The sequence below is a fragment of the Ixodes scapularis genome, unplaced genomic scaffold, assembly GCF_016920785.2.
Source record: "Ixodes scapularis isolate PalLabHiFi unplaced genomic scaffold, ASM1692078v2 PGA_scaffold9__187_contigs__length_104089568, whole genome shotgun sequence".
NCBI lineage: Eukaryota > Metazoa > Arthropoda > Arachnida > Ixodida > Ixodidae > Ixodes > Ixodes scapularis.
In genome coordinates, this window is record NW_024609884.1 from 50,170,396 (window position 1) to 50,190,875 (window position 20,480).

General features: G+C 42.4%; 1 protein-coding gene across 2 annotated transcripts in view; it reads right to left on the bottom strand.

Moving 5' to 3' along the window:
• The window catches only part of LOC115311683 (NF-kappa-B inhibitor-interacting Ras-like protein 1), a 137,462-nt gene that overhangs the window by 15,206 nt on the left and 101,776 nt on the right, over positions 1-20,480 (bottom strand). Inside the window, exons 1-6 of one of the 2 annotated variants that reach the window (XM_029970459.4) lie at positions 16,834-17,092; positions 16,487-16,606; positions 16,316-16,411; positions 11,851-11,898; positions 6,114-6,209; positions 5,681-5,774 (exon numbers count right to left, since the gene is read on the bottom strand). In XM_029970459.4, the coding sequence (XP_029826319.1) occupies positions 5,681-5,774; positions 6,114-6,209; positions 11,851-11,898; positions 16,316-16,411; positions 16,487-16,606 (454 nt within the window). In that variant the 5' untranslated portion in view covers positions 16,834-17,092. Of the gene's footprint in view, positions 1-5,680; positions 5,775-6,113; positions 6,210-11,850; positions 11,899-16,315; positions 16,412-16,486; positions 16,607-16,833; positions 17,093-20,480 lie in introns of those variants that run through there. The other variant, XM_029970460.4, reaches the window with a different exon arrangement.

Consider the following 20,480-nt stretch of genomic DNA (forward strand, 5'->3'; position numbering starts at 1 on the left):
TAGCTGCCCCTGTCTCCATGGCAGCCCAGTGTAGCCGTCACACTCAAGCTGGCTGTTTGTTTCACCGTAAGATTCTGAACAAAAACTTAAAAATCAAATATGTCCTAACTTCCTAATCCACTTACAGATAGAATCTGGATTCCAATTTTCTTGTCCAGGAGCAGAAAAAAAATAGAAAAAGAAAACTACCAAAAAAGTATTACACCCCATAATTCAGGGATACTAACTCCATTTATAACAACCCCCCCCCCCCCCCCAAAAAAAAAAAAAAAAAAAAAAAAAAGAGCAGAGTTCTTAAATTTTTGAGTTGTGCGAATATTCGAAATTTCGAATAGTAGTTCCGAATAATACACTATTCGGTATTCGCTTCGAGAAGAACTGCACTATTTGCGTTTTTCGAAGTGTTGATTGCGGCGGGTTAGCCCCGTTGAGTGCGCTTCTCTCCAAGCACCGGTGCGCTGCGGAGAAGCAATACCCGCGGAAGCGAGCTCCACGGGTGTTGCTTCTCCGCAGCGCACCGGTGCTTGGTAAGAAGCGCACTCAATGGGGTAACCCGCCGCGATAAACACTTGGAAAAGTATGAATACTGTAATTGCGTGCTTAGAAGTAAAGCATACATTCTAAGCGAGATGGAGCACCTGTGCCGACTGTATTCGAAAATAAATGAAAAGTATGTGAATGTGTGTATCTACTATGTAATAAAAGTAGCTGTTGTCGGCACAAACACAACAGTTTCAAAATTAAACTGTTATGCAAGAGTATTACACTATGTTAGGCAGAGATGCCCTTACAGCCTGCGTTCATCATGCACGATTTATTCTTTTTTAACTCGAGATTAAAGGAAGAATATTTTATATAGCAAGATTTGTAAATTCACTCCTTTGGGTATAGTTGGCCATCTCTACAGGGTTCATCTTATGTCAAATCTGTCGTTTACTTGCCATCCCAAGACACCAGACCTTCTGGTGTCTTGGGATGGCATAAATATAGATAGACTAAACTTAGTTTATAAATAAACAAGTGAAACAACCTTCACAAGTTTTGCTGGGTTTTCGTCCAAGTATTATGCAATGGTAGTGAAAGGCGTAGAAAAACTATTCGATATTCGAATCGAAAATATTCGGGCAAAACTACTATTCGCTTCGAACTCAAAATGCACTATTCGCACAAGACTATAAATTTTACTAGTACAACATTGGTCCACACTGGCCCACACCATGATGCCCCTTATGGTATTGGTCACTTGCTTTCTGAGGCTCCGTGACTCTTAGAGCCAAAATAAATATTGAGTACTATAACAGTTCCTAATACAAGAAACAAAACAGTAATGGTACATGAAAGCTACATTTTGCTCATATTTATTGACAAGACATTCCTGCAATTTCTTACAAAATGCTCAACAACCAACATTCATGGTTGGTAGACAACTGGCAACAGAATGGGACAAAATCCCAGTAACTGCTAAGTGCATAATTAAAAGGAACTTAGCATTACTCGGGTGGGTTGTATTCTGCCCGAAGTACAACTTCCGCAAAGGCTATATATAGTCTGTTACAGGTTAAGAAACCAACACAAACTACCCCCGCAAAGCCGTCTACTCTTTCCTCTTGAGCAGAGCGAATGCTGGAAAGGAGGCTAGTCTGTCCTCCCCTCCTCTTCAGTGCTCGTTCTGCTCAAATGGAAAGAGTGAAGGGCTTTGCGGGAGGGCACGTGTCCTGGTTTCTTTACCTGCAACAGACTGGAGAGAGGGTAAGCAAAAGTACAGCCCACTTTGACATTCAATTTGTTCCTGAAAGAGGAATCCTCCCCTGCTGGTTGAGTTGGATCACTGCAGCCCCATTATAGATTACCTGCTTTGCTACAGGTTTAGGTTCATGCTCTAAGATAAATAGAGAAGTTTGCCATTACCTTGTGCCCAAGTTAGGGGGTTCAAACCCTGGTCAAGACGCCCACAATTTCATGAAGCTTATTGCGGGAAAAGAGTGCAACTGAGATTTCATTTGCATGCCAAAAGGTGGTCTGAATTATTCCTCAGTCCTCCACTGGGAGATGTCAAAAGCTCTTAGCTGATTTAGCATGAACACACCCAAACAATTACATTTTTGCAATTTCATTGGTGCAAATGACTGGCATGCGCAATAATTTTTGTTGTGACTGCTTTTGATTTGTGAATTTTGCAAAGATTCAGGGAACACTGCAATCAGTGTTGGCTAGGAGTGCTGTCGAACCTAGTTACTAAACTATGAATTGTGCTGCATCCTTCCTGGCAAAGATTCAGGGAACACTGCAATCGGTGTTGGCTAAGAGTGCTGTCGAACGTAGTTACTAAACTATGAATTGTGCTGCATCATTCCTGGTATTTATTGGAAACAATATGCTTTAATGGAGCACTTCCATTGTTCCTACCCGTGATGTCACGACCACGATTTTCAGCTCCGTACGACGAGTTCAATGGTGTTTGTAAAAAAGCAATGCCATCAAAGTTGACAATCTGACATTACTCTTATTTCTGTCTATGAAAGCAGAATTAATCCTACTAAAAATGTAATAGTGAGCGTTTGGCCAGTCATGGAAGGACAACCACAGCACTGCTTATGGTCAAGCTCGTCGCCAATACACCGAAAAGGGCACCCGATTGATATGGCCTGACCTTGTACTGGGAAGGCTATGAACGATGGAGAAAAGTTTGATTAAAACCTTTTTAGCCGGGTTCGACCACACTATAGTTTTGGCGCCACATTTCTTGTCATTAAGCTACACAAAAGCCAGTCTCACGAAAAATAACCATACACTGCTTAGTATTCAATAAACAGCAAGCCCACCATCATACAAATGCATGGTACAGTGGCAAACCCGCATGACATTGTGCAAACTGCAATGATTGGAAAACAGGAAACAACTAAAATAAACTTATAAACAAAAACTTTACAAAATGATGAAAACGAAACTGCAACTTTGTGAGCCTTCACTCTCTGCTCAACTGGACTTCTGCTTCCCTTTCTCTTCCCCAGAACATTGCATGCTCCAAGTAACTAAGAGGTCAGTCGCAATCATGGCTGCAATGGGCAACTGGGGCAGCTGGCCAAGTTGCCCATGCCTAATGCCAGCAAACTGCACCTGAATGCAGTATGCACCTACCCTAATAGGAGAGCTTTCTGATTACTTCTCATGCTTGCCTCACTGCTCAAACACTTGTTCAAATAGGAGGACTCAGACTCTGCACCCAATTGGAAAGTTAGATAGAGCCAGTTAATAACCATAAAGTATGTGGTTTCTATGTACAACAGACCCACCCTAGTTGCCCTGAAAGAGCAACAGGTGAAACTGCATGGGATCAAGGTATTTACTTTGGAAAACGGAAGGCGGGATTCTGAAAAGTCTGAGGCAACAAAGGGGAGACTAGAGGATTGGTAAAGACGGAGGAAGTCAGAGAAATACTTGAACGAATCTACACAAGTAACAAGCCCAGATGGGAGGCTAGTGGGACAGTGAAAAATGGGTACCCCCTCCCACCCGATTCCAACTTGAAGTCTAAATGCTTCTTCCTAGTGGATCTGGTCTTTGGAACTCCCTCGCCTGGAAAGAATTTAGGCCAGTAAGATTGTATTTTTGCGTTGTTTTTTTTTTTGAGCCCAAAGCAGAAAGGTTATTTTACAGTTTACATTTCTTTCCTGGTGAAAATTACGGGCTTGTAAAGGTTTCAAAATTCACAGGCTAGGTGTCGCAAGCTAGACTCTCTTAAAAACACTAACACCCCCCCCCCCCCTTTTTTTTTTTGCCAGGCGATTGATTTTGGTGTTAGAAGACTACCCAACTAATATTTTTCTGGAGTGTCACATATATTTTTAATCAAGTACAAAAAACGCAACTGCTCGAGACCGAAACTGGACTGGGGAAAAAGAAGAAATATAGAGGAGGAAAAAGTTGCCAAAAGTCAAGTGGCTGTGCAACATTTTTTTTTTTTTTTTTTAATTTTTTCAATTAACGTTTTTGCAGCTTTTTAGAAGTCACAAAAATGTGTATCATATTTTTATTATATTTTTAATATTGAGTGTGTGCCTTCGATGACCCACGAGTGGTTATATTTGGGGGTTGTGTCTAAACCGTAGAGAATGGCATGTGACCAAAGAGAAACCGGCCAGTTCTTGATAGGCGGTTCTTGGGCGGAAAGAAAACAAATTTCGAGCCGCAAATTGTGTTCAGGGTAGTTTGACTTTCATATGTCATGTACAAATAAAATCCTTGGCGAGCATAAATACCCTGTCAGTAGAAAGTTTTAGTAGATTGTTTTGGCACCCCTGCTGCGCTATACGCGTGAGCGATGATGCTACTGCGCATGCGCGATGCTAGCAGAGAATTAGCGGAGCTGCGGAAGCTAGCGGAGGCGCCCGATTTTACGAGAGTTGCGAGAAACGTAGCGCACTTAGGGGGGTGACCTAGCGTGGATCTCGCGAGAACGAGTCTTGGCGAGACTACGGAGAGCCAGCGAAGGATGCAATTCAAGATGGCTGCCACGCCGCGCCTGTCCTCTTCGCAATCACGGTTCTGAGGGGCGGATTATGTCTTGCTGCTGGGAGAAGTAGCCGTGACAAAGCCGATCCAGGACTGTAACAGGTAGCGATTTACGGTGGACATGCTAAATACATCCACGGGGGGAAAAACAAGCTTTGCAATTCGTGGTGCTGTGAGCGAAGGATGCGGCCTCCTGCTCAGGTGCTTTTGTCGTGAGGACAGAACCGACCAAGGGGGCGAGTGAGCAGGCGGATCTGAGAGACTTCCGTGGCGTTTCATTTTTGGTGAACAGTGAGAAAGACGAAAGAAAGACCGATCGCAACGACACAACATAAAAGCTACACTCGTCATTTATTTCTGAAATTTTCTCTCAATGGCGTTCGCACTTGACTCATATCGGATTGGCTTGGATAGCTTCGCCGTACGTTGTATTCAATTACAAACACAATAATCATTTACTTAAAAAAGAAGCAAAAATTAGCACTTTATTTGATAAAGAAAGAATAGTCTATTAAGATATCGAAGTTAATAAACAAAATGCAAAGGATTGCCTTACAAACATTTATTTTACGCAAGCCTTAGTGTCTGAAAGAGCCGCTCGTTGCGTTGCGTTAGTTATTGTAACACTGTAATGAGTAGCAGTTTGCGAACGTCCTACTAAAACTTGAAATGGCGGTTCTGCTACGCTACATATAGTGAAGGATGTAGCGGATTGCGGATAGCGTGGCGGGAGCGACTAAACGATCTACTAAAACGCTCTAGGTGCCCCTTTACTTTAAAGAACACTACCATGCAACTTCTGGTTACGCCGAAGAACGTTTACTCCGAGCCTAAAAAGCTCAGAACCCACCCTAAAAAGATTACATAGCTTGTTCTGGAAGCAATCAATGTGATTCATGACAAAAGAAGTTTACTGATAGTGATCTCATTTTACATACCACTGAAAAGTGGAAACCTAACTTCCAAGTTCTATAAAACAAAAACAGTCTCTTAACGTTAACCCAACTTTGGAGGCTTTCCTTTTTCGAAAGTGCACAGTGTTGCTCTAACCCACTTCTATAATCTGTAGATAACAAACGGCTGTACAATACTTATATATAAAAAAGGCAAATTTAAAGATACGAAGAATGCCACTGAGACAAGTATTCGGAGTAAGGATGCCTGTTACCTCTTTCCTTAGTGGCCCAACTGATGGCTGACTTTATGTCCACTTGCCTCTCCGAGTTCAGATCTGCTTTGTTCCCGATGACCAAAAATGCTAGCTGGGGATGCAAGCAAGAGTACATTTTTGTGAGACCATTTTCCCCCCATTTTCCGTTTAAAGGCAGCTCATGTGCACTACTAAAAAATAGCACAAGGACGATTGAAGGAAGAACGAGAAGACAGGAAAGAGCACTGACAACTGGCGTTTTATTTACAAGACAAAAAAAGGCGAAAAAAAGTGAGGTATTTCAAAGACAAAAAAAAAAAGAAGGAAGAAGAAAGATAAAAAAAGGCATCGGATAGAAAAAAGAAGGATGCTTTTTGTTATATACAAAATGTATTTTTTAGTGATGTTTACCCCACTAGCCCACCATATGATTTTAATGCATGTGCATTACCTCTTTTTTCTCCTTGTGCTTGTCTATGTCTTTCTTGAGCTGCTCCAAAAGCAGGAACGATTCCTTCTGGTTGATGGCATACAGCAAAACAACACCCTAGAAAAGAATCGTTACATTGAAGCACGGGTTCTCAGACTGCGTTCCTCAGGGGGGCCTCCATTGGTTCCCCCGAGCCTTCGAATTTCCTTCACTGTCCTTTCACCTAAGTAAGGTGTTCTTACAGTTTAATCACTCTTTTGGCATATCTGAGTCACCCATTGAAGCAGAGCTATGAGCCAACCACTCCCTAGTATGTGCACTGTTGTTTACAATTTTTGTAGGCTAATGCATTGCTTTATTGAGTCGATGCCGAGATCAGGAGGGGTTTTTCGGCTATCAGTCCAGAGAGACAGGCGTTCCTCGGGATTGAAAAGTTTGAGAATCCCTGCATTGGAGAATAGAGTTTGTACCGGATTGACCAATCTTCCAAATATTATTTTGAAAGGCCACACACAATGCCCCCGCCTCCCCCGTGCCTTCCAATCCCTATTCCTTTCTCGCACAACCCCAAGGTCGAGTCGCTTTTCACTGTATATTTCAGCAGGCACGAGCTCCCAGTTTCTCCACCCCCTATATTGGCTGTGGGATTGCTTCTCTCATCCTCATCTGGTGTAGCGAATAAAAATCTACTACCTATTGTCAAAGAAGCAATAGTTCTGGATCGTACGAAGCTCAACAAAGTTAGCACAAATAAGAGATCGTCAGTTTAGTCACAATTTCTCTTAGAACTGAAACGCTATCATTAAAACTGCTAGTGTGGTGGAACCCCCCCCCCCCCCACCCATGCTCACTCAGTGCACAAACTTAAGTAGTGTTTGTCAATATCCCGATTGAGCCAAATGCAAAAAAGGTGTTATGCCGGCATTAATTATGTCGTGCAGTGTACCATTTCCACACTACGTGTCGTGCAGTGTACCATACTACGTTTCCTTGCGAATCAAAAGTAATTTGTGAACCGATAGCCAGAAGAGATTTTATTAACTGCCATGAGATGGTGCCCCCCTATAAGAGTTTCATGGGGCTGATTTTCACCAGATGTTCCAGCATGCGTTTAGAATGTGTGGCATAAACAGACGTGAACCTCACAAAACGTTCAAGCCCAGGTAAGAATTTAGCACACATTTACATGCCCAATCTTAGCAAGCATGTGTTCTCAACTCATGACCATAACCTGGGGCCAAATACCACAAGATTCCAGTGAATGGAAGCAGGTGAGTACCTATATGATTAATGTGTCCACCATTCAGATGTCAATTTAAATCACCACAATCACTGAAATCACTGGAAGAAAGAAAAAGATCATTAACCGTGACTTAAAACTAAGGGAGTCCAATCGGATCACAAAATAAAATTTTCTGAAGCTTGCATAACTGAGTATGGGCCAAGCTTGATGAGGCTGAACCAAAATTATTTGTTGATTCCAGCATCTTAACACCTTGTTCGATGTTAATGACAAGAAGTGAGATAACCCATGACTCAATAAGCCTTCCCCTCTCACAAAAAGTCTGAATATTTGCTTCAGGCAAAGCGAGGAGTGTAAAGATTACTGTTCTATGTTTGTGTTGAGAATTGTCTGGCTTTGGAAGAGCACCTTCATCGTAAAAATGCGACTGATGGCACTGAAGATTCCTCTGATCTAGAACACTAAAGGAAAAAGAAACACTCTAAGACTCTGAGTAATAAAAATGTTATTCAGTATACTCAATGTAATAAACATGTTGTGAAGGAAGAGAAAATGGTGCAACTATCTTCAAGCTGAGGTTGAAAGGTTCTGTTGCATGAGAACTCACATATTCACCGCCCCGCGACATTGGGCAAAGTGCACACACCCGGCCAACATCATTCCACCTGTGGGCTTCGTCTTTTTCAATGGCCGGGGACGCTGCTACACCAATTCAACCCATCCCCCCACCCCCCCCTAGAGTTGGTAAAAAGAAAGTGGGAAGGGAGATGTTTTGGTGACTAAGTGCAAAAAGGATTGAGAAAGCTAGGCAATACCTATTTTTCTGCATATGTCTAGTGCTGGTGAACAGGAGGCACACTGAACTGAAGACTCATTATTTTCATGTCCTAAGCACTTACGAAATGAGATTTTACTGCCGTGCAAAATAAATCGTTGTTCATTATTTGCATGCGTGTGATGAAGAGCAGCAATATTTTTCGCATTCTTGCACGACCGAAAGAGAGCCGTACAAACTACTGTAACAAGTTCGTAAATCCAAGTAAGCATGTTTCTTTTTTGCTGGACAGGGGGTTCTCTTGTCAGTTTCAAGGGCTCGTGCATCCTCTAGTGTGATGCGTGCATGCAACATGGATTGACAGTTACATTGCTGCACAACACATATAGCACATGGCTCAAGCCAAAGAAAGCAAGCTGAAGTGAGTGTGAAGAAATTGGAATGTTTTAGAAATATTTGTGTGAGGCATCCCAGCGAATTGTTACTCACTCACCATTCTCCCTGAAACCATTAATGAGCAGCGACACCTGAAGTATATTTGTGTGTGTGTGTGTGAGTGTGTTTGTGTGTGTGTGTGTGTGTGCGTGCGCATGTGTGCGTGTGTGTGTGTGGGGGGGCTGGAGCCAAGATCCTTTTTGTCATTTCATTCAGTGTTGATGTACTATTTTAGAGCGCAGCTCTTAGGCGCCAGTTTCCGGCTTAAATGGCGTCGCTGTCGCCGTAATTGCGGCGACGTTTCGGCATGGTGACGTTTCGACACCATGCCAAAACATCCTTGCGACCCCCCTCAGGGGGGCACGTGAACCCCCTGAGCAAGGTCCTGAGGGGGGGGTCACGTAACCCCCCTGGGGTCACGTGACCCCCGTGGCGTCACGGGATCATGTGGCCTCACGGGGGCCACGTGAGGTAATGTGGTTCACGTGGTGGAGTAGCAGGCAGGATGACGAGTTGAGGAGGAGGGAGGAGGGGTATACTCTCCCCTCAGTACCCTTCCATCCTCCTCCTCAAGAGCTGCGCTCTAACTGGGCGTTACAGGGAGTTGCGAACGGCTTTCATTTTTTTTTAGATATTACAATCTGAGTTTGGTTTGAGAAAGAACTCTATCCTCGCTGAGTTTTTTTTTTTTTTTTTTTTTTTTTTTTTTCCTTCACAGGCGGACGACCAGACTCGAGATTCTGCAAGACAGGGCCCTTCTCCATGTCTTCGAGCGAGGGAAGCGAAGGATGGAAAGAAGGGACTAAGAAATGTGGGCATGGGTCTGTGCATGCAATTTGGATGGTAGGGTGGTTCAGGGTCAAGCAAGTGAACATCTATTGTGCGAGCATATCACATGAATGGAGATAAGCCTGCAAAAAGGATGCCCCCTGAATGGACGCGTCACAATCTGTGTGCTGGAGGATTAGCGGAGGAACCTTCCAGGACCAGGGAACGAGAAGAGTTTGCTTCTTGCACTGTGTGGTACGTCTTTGCTTAGTGCTTTTTAATCACTGCATTTTTTAATCAATGTGGCTTCACGTTTTTTCCAAAATAACTGCTGCCCCCTATCGGAAGCCTGGATCGGAATGCATTGGTATGAAATCGCGAAGACCACAAGAAAGGAAGAGTGAAGAAGCTTCTTTGTACGAACTTCAGGGTGAAAGATAAGCTGCAGATAAGCCACAATGTGTACAAAGGATACGGTGGGAGAACTCAATCACTCACAGGTCACTGCATCTAGGAAGCAAGATCTATCTCCCTTTCTCGGGAGGCCGTGACTTATTTCACTCGGACACACACCTCCCGTGTTTTCATACTCAGAACTTTCAAACCAGCATTTGCGTGGAGCTGCGCATGCGCAGAGGATGTTTTCCAAAATCGTCATTATTTTAACAATAAAAAAAAATGAAATGATGCACTCAAAAACCAAGAATTGCTCCAGTCGTATTTAACAATGTTGCCCCCCCCCCCCCCCCCCCCCCCCAAAAAAAAACAACATTCCAAGGGGAACATATAGATGCTCTGCGTCAGCTGTGCATGGCTGTGGCCATAGCCGGCCTTCAGTTTTTGTTTCCTCTTATTTCGATCACTTGGCTCCATCATTACCACAGCAGGACAGATTATGCCAATTTAGACCCGACTGTGTCCTTCTCCCCAGCATTGGCCTTTGTGGAGGCTCGTCAAAGCCCGCTTCAGTGGCTTGGTATGTCGGTGAGACAAGAGAAGGTCGGCAATGGCAGCTGTAACCTGACGCATGTGCAAAGCGTCTATAAAGAAATACCAGTGCACGGCACGTTGGCTAAAAACCTGCACTGATGTCAACGGCATTGTAACTCAAGGACTCAAGGCCACTTATCAATCATGTTGGGGTTGCTCTTTTGTAACGTAACCCCATTTTTTTTTCTTTTTCTAGTTAGAGTTTATGGCTTAGCTGCCAAGGGTTTATGAAGCAGGGGTAGGGGACGGGAGGGTGGAGAGGGGGAAGGAGGAGGAGAAAACAGGTAACGGTGGAATGGGTAGAAGGGAGGAGAGGAGGAAGCGAGAGAAAAGTGGAAAGCGCAACCTGGTTGTCGGCCTTTAACTACGTCGTATGCAGCAATTTCTATTTTCTGTGTGCAAAAATTATTTTCTTATGCAGTTCTCCTAATTGCTAGATGCCCCCAACCTCCAGGGTCCCCTAAGTATTCTTATGGAGGGGGGCTGAGTCCCCCCCATGAGAATACTTGGGAAGACTGTGGTCCTTCCCTTCCCTTCCCTTCCCTTCCCTTCCCTCCCTCCCCCTCCCCCCCCCCCCCCCCCCCCCCCCCCCCCCCCCAGTTCCAGCTTCCCCAGAAGAGCTTTCTTTTGCAAGCTTTCCCAATGTACCGGCCCGGACATGGCAGCAACACTAGTGGACACTGAGGCAGTGATTGTCATATGCACTCACATGTGCACAGATTGAGAAAATGTAGCCCTAATAGGGTGCAAATAAAACAAAGACATCCAAGACCATGAAAACAGACTTGCAGTTGTTTGTTTTTCTGTTGTCGTGGATGTTCACGGACCTTATAGTCCAGACACTGACATTCCGTGAAATTGGGTGTTTGCTAAGCAAATATAATGCCATAGGTTTTTTTTTTTTTTTGTAGAGGTTAGGATGTTTTTTGGATTCATCAAATGTCAGTTGGAGATAAATTTGGTATTGTTTATGAAGAAAAAAAAAAAGAAAAAAGGTTCTATCTGCTCTCTTGATTTTTTTTTTTTTTTATTACAAATATTTTTATTTCAGAGTTCACTGGAATGGCATTTGGGAGAACAGGTATTTGCTAACCTCGCAATTTGTGGTTGGGGGTTTTGGATACAATTTAGGGTGTTTTTCAGAATATTTATTTATTGCTCAAAAAGGTGCCACAGGCGATGTTATGGTGACTGACATTGAATTGGAAGACTAAGATTGCAATACGAGTGGTACCCATTATAAAACCCCAGGTAAGCTATAAAGATAAATCACGATTTTTCCAGGCAAACTGAAACTTCATTAATCTCAAAAACCAATTTTTTTCAAGCACTTTTCAGATGCCCCTTTAATTTAGCATAATGGCACCAAGTAGCGACAGGAGATGCGTAATGTACCCTGCATGAAGTGCTCGACGAAACTATGTATTTTGACCACAATGCAAATATTATTTCGTCAAGGTTCGTGCACTGACCTTTTTATGAGTTCTAAATGAAAGCTAGCTGAGGCTATGATAGTGAACATTACACTCGAGTACTGACTAACTTACGTCTGCTTGGGACAGATGGGCCTTGGAAACCTCTGCACATGAAGAATCCTGGTAAAAAGAAAAAAAAATAATATCACCAAGGCCAGACCAGAACACTTTAAAGACAAAATAGAAAGTAAATAGATGAGACTACTAAGTTAGAACATAGAACTTAGAAAATACATGTAAAATAAATGCCACCAGATAGAGGGGTGGTTACTAGGTGCGCCTTGATACATCACTAAGGTGGTATCCACAACTATATTGACCATGGATATTGGCCTATAATTGGCAAAAGTGGCCTGTAGCTGCCAAACAGCTATGTAATGGTCTAATTCTGCAAATTTTCAAATCATCTCAGGAAATGAACTTTCAGATAATTTTTTTTTCAGGTAGAACAACTAAAGATTTGGAGACCCAGTCAGCATATGCCTCAAAAATGTGTTCGCCAAACAATTAGGCTCCACAGACTTCTTTTCATATAGGTTAAGCAACATGTTAAAATACCACTGGGTGTTACCATGTCAAATCATACAATGATGGTCTGGGTAATATTTTTATATTTATGTAAAGAATATATGTGAAAGCCATGTGTTTGGGAGGAGCATTCAGGTATATGTGAACGCCATAGTTAATTTTATTCCAGATGTAAAATGACGATGCTCGAGGCGTGAAGATTGCCAAGGTTTCACTATGGTACTTTGCACAGCCGTCAATTTCACACTGGAGCATGCACATAGGAATATCTTTTGTATTTATTTTATGATAGGTTTACAATATGTATACATAATATAAAAAATTACAATAAGATTTTTATGCAAAACAAATATGAAACACATCAAATAAACATGTTTTAGAGACACGTCAAAAATTATTTAACAGCAAACTACTTCATATAAACAGCTCAAAGTATATAAAATGAGCATCTTACAATGTATTGTAATATATACAAGAAAATTATGCTTAGCCATTATTGTAGTTTTGTTATTAATGCAGAAACAGTTCATTCCTCTAAATGTGGCAAAACTGCACAACAATATTTAAAAAAAAACTCCACCTTTTATTTCCTTTAAACTCTCCTTAACCATTTATAGTGACTTGAACTAACTTGTGATGGCAAAGCACTGAGAAACATGGGACCTCCTTAACCCTTTGATGCCCAAAATTTTACTTGAAATCCTGCAGACCTAGAAAACCTGACATGGTTCTACAACACACAGAATAAAAGAAATCTGATCTCAGATTTCTTTTAATTCTGTTTTCAAAATGTTTATTTTGAGCAACATTGGACTTTTACAGCATTATTTTGCATGCAATGACTGAAAGAAGTTAAGACCTGGGAGAAGGCACATATGCACTTCTCATTTCGCACAGTAGGGGCACTTATAACTGGATTTCCATTATTTGCATCTGCTTTTCTCCTCGGTGTGTCGAAGCCACTGGTGCGTGCCATCACACCTCACATCCCCGGTCAGCTTTGGTTTTATTTTAAAGGAGAGCGATTTCTTTTAAAGATGCAATTCAATTCTCCACTGCTAAGCGCAGGCATCCTCGCCCTTGCGACCGAGAGCGCTACATTTATTTAGGCGCACATGGCATGGGAGAAATTAAATAACTTTCGAGTTATTTAGAGCGCAGTATTTATCAAGAAATGTAACAAAATACACTTCACCCTGATTGTATCGCGATACAAAGGAACATTCAAAATGTATTTCGATACAGAGATACAGATAATGGTGAAAAAAATCTATCGCGATACAGAAATACAGATACAAAATGTATTCCTGAAATACTATCGCGATACATTTGTATCACAATACTGCCCAACCCTGGTATATACAGTCAAACCCGTTTATAACGAACAGCAGGAAACGCTACGTTCAGTTCGATATAGCAAGTACTTCGATATAGCAAAACAATTTACAACAAACTTCCACAATGCGTTCGTTGTAAGTCGAGAGCTTCTCTTTCTTTATCATCTCTTCACTTCCGCCTTGTAACAACGCGCTGTAAGTTTCTTTCTTTTTTACATGTGTGCAGAATTTTTTTTTTTTTTTTTAGCTTATCTCTTTTTTTTAATCGCTTCCCTTCGTGGGCGAACGCTTTGGGATGAAAAGTTTTTTTTTTCTGTGTGTGCATGCAGTGTATTTTTTAGCTTTCTTCCCCTTTTGAATTGCTTCTTTTTGCTCAATTTCGTTCACAACTTGAGCTTCTGGAATTTTCTTTCTTTCCTACTTCTTTTTTGGGGGAAGGGACAGACCAGAAGACGACTGTTTGCGCGTTTTTGGAAGGCTTCCCGGGGGGAAAAAGTTTCGATATAGCCAATATGGTTGTTCGTTATGAAAAGTACTTTTTACATGCATTTTTATTTAACTTTTTCGCGAGTTCGATATCGACAATAATTGGCTGTACGTGGGTTCGTTCTAAACAGGTTTCACTGTACATATTTTTTAAAAAATATATACAAAATATGACCAGGACCATTATTGTATCAACTGACATAAAAATACCCAACCACAAAATCCTTTTGGTTATAAACTTCTATCTGCATCCCAATGTATGGTGCGCATTGCTACTTAGAAATGGTAAGCTGATTTCTTTCCAGTCGCACAATGTTTAACACCAAGATACCAGTGATTGAAGCGGCATTTAACCTTTTGTGGCAGGCTCTATAGCAGGCAACATATTAGTTTGGGGCAGCCATTGATGCTTTTGGAGCAGATGCCAACATCTGTTAACACATCACTTGAGAATAAAAAAGTGATTGCATCTCAACGAGTTCATTTATGATAGTGATCAAGGGTTCCTCTTCTATACTCGAGCATGTTACTTATTACCGTCTGTGATAACAATAAATAGGGCATAAAAGGAACACAGTATTCTTAAATAAGACACTAGTCAAAGAAAGTTTCATTTACAATGGGTATTAAAAAATGGTTGAAAAGTGAATCGCAGCACAACAGTTCATTGGGATAAATCCTCTCCTCCCCCTGTCCATTTTACGCTCGGTAGTTTGTTTAGCCTGTAAATTAGATTTCTTTAAAATGCCAGTAAGAACTAGCATATGCGGTAACATGTCTACCCATAAAAATGTGTCCTGCAAGTTTAATGAACCTACCAAACTCAGAACTCTAATATTATAAATTGCAAAAACCACCACCAAAATTATTACAAAAGCTTACACACATGCTTTAAAGATGACACTGCTGTTTAGCGGCGTAGGAACAGGGTTACGTCATAGTTTGTTGCTCTTTCTATCAACAGCTGCACAGGAACTACCGTGACTACCATATTTCTTCAAATATAAATAGACCCTTGTTTTCTTCTCTCTTTTTCTGCTGTTTTTCTTTTATATTAGAATAATTCACAATTAGGACAAAGTTTGACCTGTAATAATCCTGAGCATAATTTACGTGCATATCACACTAAGCCAGACGCTCACCCAGGTCAGTAGCTGCTCCTAGCACTCTGGTACAATGGACGCAATGCTGGCGAGGGGAGAAGGAAACCCCCTCCCTTCCAGAGCGTTGCGTCTGCTTCGTCCTCTCCCACCTTCCTTTCCCTCGCCCTACCATAGAATACCGCGCATCCGCCCATTTCACATTAAGCGCCCATATCCAAATTTCTGAGATATGAAAAAATGTGCACAGTACATTTATATGTAAAATTGATGATCGGAAAAGGGCCCATCCCCCAATTTTCCGCGATTATCTCTAAATTTTGAGTGGGCGCTTGCCCGGTATTTTACGGTACCTTCTTAACCTGCAACATACTACAGTTATAACAGACCTTGATAGTGACTAAGATTTCAGTCTGTTGTAAAAGGAGTATGCTGTATGCAGAAACAAAGTTAAACCAATGGTACATATAGGAAAACTAAACAAACTTCAGAAAGCAATATGTTATAAACAAATGTCTGTTGTAACGAGTTTATACTGTATGTGTCAAAAAGCAGTTCAGCTGTATGTACGTAGTGTAGTACAAGGCTGCCAAGACCCTGAGCTTTTTTTTTTTTCTTTCTTTTTAAATCTAGAACTTTCTTTTGTCTTGGGGTGCAGAAGGGGAAGGGGGGCACGCTTACCAGGGAGCCGCAAACTGCACTTGAACCCGCAAAGAGCCGCAGTTTGGCCACCCCTGGTATATTTGGTCGAAGGATTGTGTTTTTGTACAGCACCATGTACACTACTTCTCCAGTACAGTATGCTAAACTTTTCTAGGTACTCGCCTCATCGTTTGTAAAACTGTCATAATATGTTTACGTGCACCTTCAGTTAATGTGTTGCTTGTTTCATTTTTTACTACTACCATATACAAGGTGAAACCAGCAAATGAAGTTTATTTCACCTGTACTATTCTCATAAATAGATCTTATCTTTAACTTAACAGGCCAACATAATCACAATATGCCTTTTAGTGTCAAAACGTGTCAAGCATACGCGAGCTTACCCCTGAATGAGAAAGAGATTGACAAAAGTTGGCTACGTACCACCCCAGCGGAGTCGAAGAACTGCACTTTCTCCTTCCCTCCTCGGTCGTTGTCAATGTAAGCAACGTAAATGTCCTCGACCGTGGGTTGAGCTTCCTAATGGTCACAAAATATCAACCGCTAATTATCGAGGATTCACACAAACTAGGACGAGGAACTCGTCATACTCACTCCTTTGGAGGGATTGTGCCCATATATGAGCTGTTCAATGATTGACGTTTTTCCGGTATTCCTGTGTCCGCATACCATGATCTTGCTCGTCTTTCCAGACGAGACTGACGATTTCAGCATCTGGAGACCAGAGTGTGTGATCGAAATGCTCATGTCAAATGAAACTCTTTTCATGTGAAACTCTTTTCACTGCTATTAGAGGAAGAATTTAACACGGACAGCACTGACTGAGAGTACTGACACAAACGTGTCTCCATAGCCCTGTTAGGCAATATTAAGCAGCAGACTTATACAATGGCAAAACTAGCGTAATGTGTATATGATGAATAAACCACTATGTCACTCACATTAGAAAAATATAAGTTACATAGGGCGAAGGTTCCTGCGCCGTAAACTGGCCGAAAACTAAAGCAACACCTGTTTAGGAAAGGTGAACTGTTACAGTTACACGGCTTCACAATTTAGCACAGAGCAGCGGCAAGCCGATTCTCCTTTAAACTTGACATGGTGGGACTTTTAGACATCCTATTTTCCTGTGACGAGCACAATTTACCAGGCGGACCACCAAATCAGGATTTCTCACACGACCAATAATCCAAAACAAAATCACGGCTTGACTTGGATTGGATTGGATCGGATTGCATTTTAGAAACATTTACGTTGAAAAGTAATGTCTGGGGCGGCCGCATTTTCGCAGCCTTTATTTATTTTAACGGATAAATTGTGAAAAATGCGTGAACATAAGTTACGTCCACTACTTTTGTAACGTTGGCTAGAGGTGTGCGGCGGTCGCTTTTCGACCGGCGGCGGTGCGGCGGTTGTTTTTGTCGGCGGCGGCGGCTACGGCAGCGGTGTGCGGCGTGTGCTGTCACTACAGCGCGAAATTCAAAATGGGAGGGGACTTTGCGGCAAAGACGTCGAGATTAAAACTTCACGCGCTTTCATTAGAAGGTTAAGACTATGTGGGAAGTAAAGAAACTAGAAACTTATATGGCCATGATATTAACTTTTTGCGGAACTGAACCCGAACCCGAACCGTTATATTGTTATCGCGATAAACCCGAACCGGAACTGAACCGGAAAAAAATAACGGTTACCGGCTCATGTCAAAACGGTTCGGCCACGCGCTGTTGACAATGAATGTGCTATCAATGCCATTTGTTTTTTAAGTGCCGTCAACTGACACACACCTCGCTCACATATTTTTCTTCTCCACTCAGTCTTAGGAATATAAACGCTGCATCCATGAATCTTGACATAGGAAGCAGTATTGCGCTGGTCGCGGCTTGCACGGAAGAAAGAAAATTGGAAGGCTGTGCAAAAAAAAAAAAAAAAATCGCGTCACGGGATTTCATTTTTCTACAATCTCGTAAATCCTAAATGCTGCTGTGTGCTCATTTCATAACACGTTTCTAGAACGCGCGAGTTCTTGAAGTTAGCTTCCATCGGAATGAGAAAAGAAAAGGCTGTGGAGTTTGATAATAATGCATCCGGTTTCGTATAGGCACTTAGAAGCTAACATATTTGTGAGTCAGCGAACTCTTCTATTTTAATATTTATCCTATTACGTCCTTCTGGAGTTGCGTTCGGTGAAGTGTTTTTCATATTCCGTATCTTGTTTAATGAAAACTTCTTTAAGGGTCTAATTTGAGTTACCGAAGGCTAGTTCAAATAAAGAAAGCTGTATTTTCTCCCCACTGTTCCTTCAATTGCTTACACGCCGAGGTGGCGGGATAGTTAGCGAGTCCTACTTGTAAGTGGGTTTGTAAGGAGGTCGCGGATTTTACAGCTACTGCGTCAGACCCAATTAGATGAAGTCCGAATGCGTAAACGTCGGTGAGGTAACCTTTGAGTGCACATAAAGAAACCATTCCTGGTAGAAATCCCTGAGCCTTACACTACGATGTATCCCGTTTCGTATGTGCTGATTTCAGATGTTTTATTTGTAATTTATTTTCATGTTGCAATTTGTCATTTATAATTTCCGAACCGGTTCGCGAACCGGTTCAGCGCCCCGAACCGGTTCGCGAACCGGTTCGCGGATCGAAATAATCGAACCGGAACTGAACCGGAACAAAATTAATTTACCTGAACCTGAACCGTAACCGAACCCGTATTTTTTTCGGTTCGACACACTGATATATATATATATATATATATATATATATAGATATATATAGATATATAGATATATATATAGATATATAGATATATATATTGTTACGAAGACGACGACGACGGGCACTGTCGCGAAAGACGAAAAGGAGACCGCGCAGTTGTTGTGTTGCACGAGCTGGGGGGTTTTCTTCAGGCATATTTGTAGTAGCCATCGCTGTTGTTCTTCAACAGACCACCCTCAAATATATATATCATATTCACCCTCACAAGTGGTAGACTTCTCAATGAAGTCCTGCAGCTCGCAAGTACAGTTCATCATGTAACAACTGCTTACCACCCGCAGGCGAATGGGCTCACCGAGCGACTGAACCATACACTAGCAAGCATGATGTCAATGTATGTTGAAGAAAACCACACCAACTGGGACGCAATCCTTCCTTTTGTTACTTACGCGTACAATACCGCCCGACAAACAACGACAGGATTTTCGCCGTATTATCTTTTATACGCTCGTGATCCACTCACGGCTCTTGACACTGTTTTGCCATACGTGGAAAATTGTTCGGATCCCTACACATCTGACGTCCTGTCCCGAGCCCAAGATGCCCGCCAACTTGCCCGACTGCAAACTCTGCAGTCCCAACAACAACAACAACACCTTCGCCATGCGGACACTCACATACCACTCTCTTATAATGTTGGTGATCTCGTCTTACTCAAGACACCATTTCGCCAAACCGGCAAATGCGAAAAGCTCCTAAAAAAATTCCTTGGGCCGTATCGCATTGTTCGTTGCCTTTCCGATATCAATTACGAGATAGTAGAGAGTTTTAGTAGATCGTTCCGATACCTCCGATAGCCCCGATAACGATACTATGCATGCACAAGGGAGGCGGTGGCGGAGTATCGGGTATCGTTATCGGAGTCATGGGAACGATCTACTAAAACTCTCTAGTGCCCGTGACCCAGCCCCGCGACCATCGCTCGAGGTGCCAGGACATCGTTCACGTGGATCGAATAAAACCGTACTTCTGAAAACCTAACCAACACCCCAGTGCCGGATGACCGGCCCTACCACCACGGGGGGGAGGGGGGGGGGGGATGTTACGAAGACGACGACGACGGACACTGTCGCGAAAGACGAAAAGGAGCCCGCGCAGTTGTGTTGCACGAGCTGGGGGTTTTTCTTCAGGCATATTTGTAGTAGCCATTGCTGTTGTTCTTCAACAGATCACCCTCAAATATATACGTATCTCATATTCACCCTCACAATATATATATGAGGAAGAGCGGTCACCGCTCGGAAACGTCGTAATAAACTTCGAATTAGTAACTCCGACAGTACGCATCTTTGACTTATTAACTTTTCCCGGTCCATTGTTTTTATATTTACCTTACTTCACCCTATATATATATATATAGATATATATATAAAGTTAAAATCATGGCCATATATATATATTTTTTTTAATATTTGGCATAGTGACAATGTTAGGCTCATTGGAGTAAACTTTTGGAAAGTGGGACGCACGAGCTTCAGAAATTCTAACTACGCCTGCCATGACCTCGCAAGAAAGAACAAAAAATGGGCAGTTACAAGAAAGGGATCCCCTTTATCTCAGTTGTGTTATTTCGCTTCGCATCATACCGGACACTAATCTTTCTGTACAATCATAGCCTCCTCTATACGGAGAAAGCCTGGCACATCGACGACGGAGCCATAGGGCGCGCAGCCGCACGAAAAAGGAGAGGAGGAGCGCTCCGAACGGTGACCAATATGGTAGCGCAGAGCAGAAAGGGCAGACCTAGACAGCGAGCGCTTGGGTCATGAGCGGCCGCTCCCCGAACCACGCTTGTTTTTGTGTGTTCGTCACCG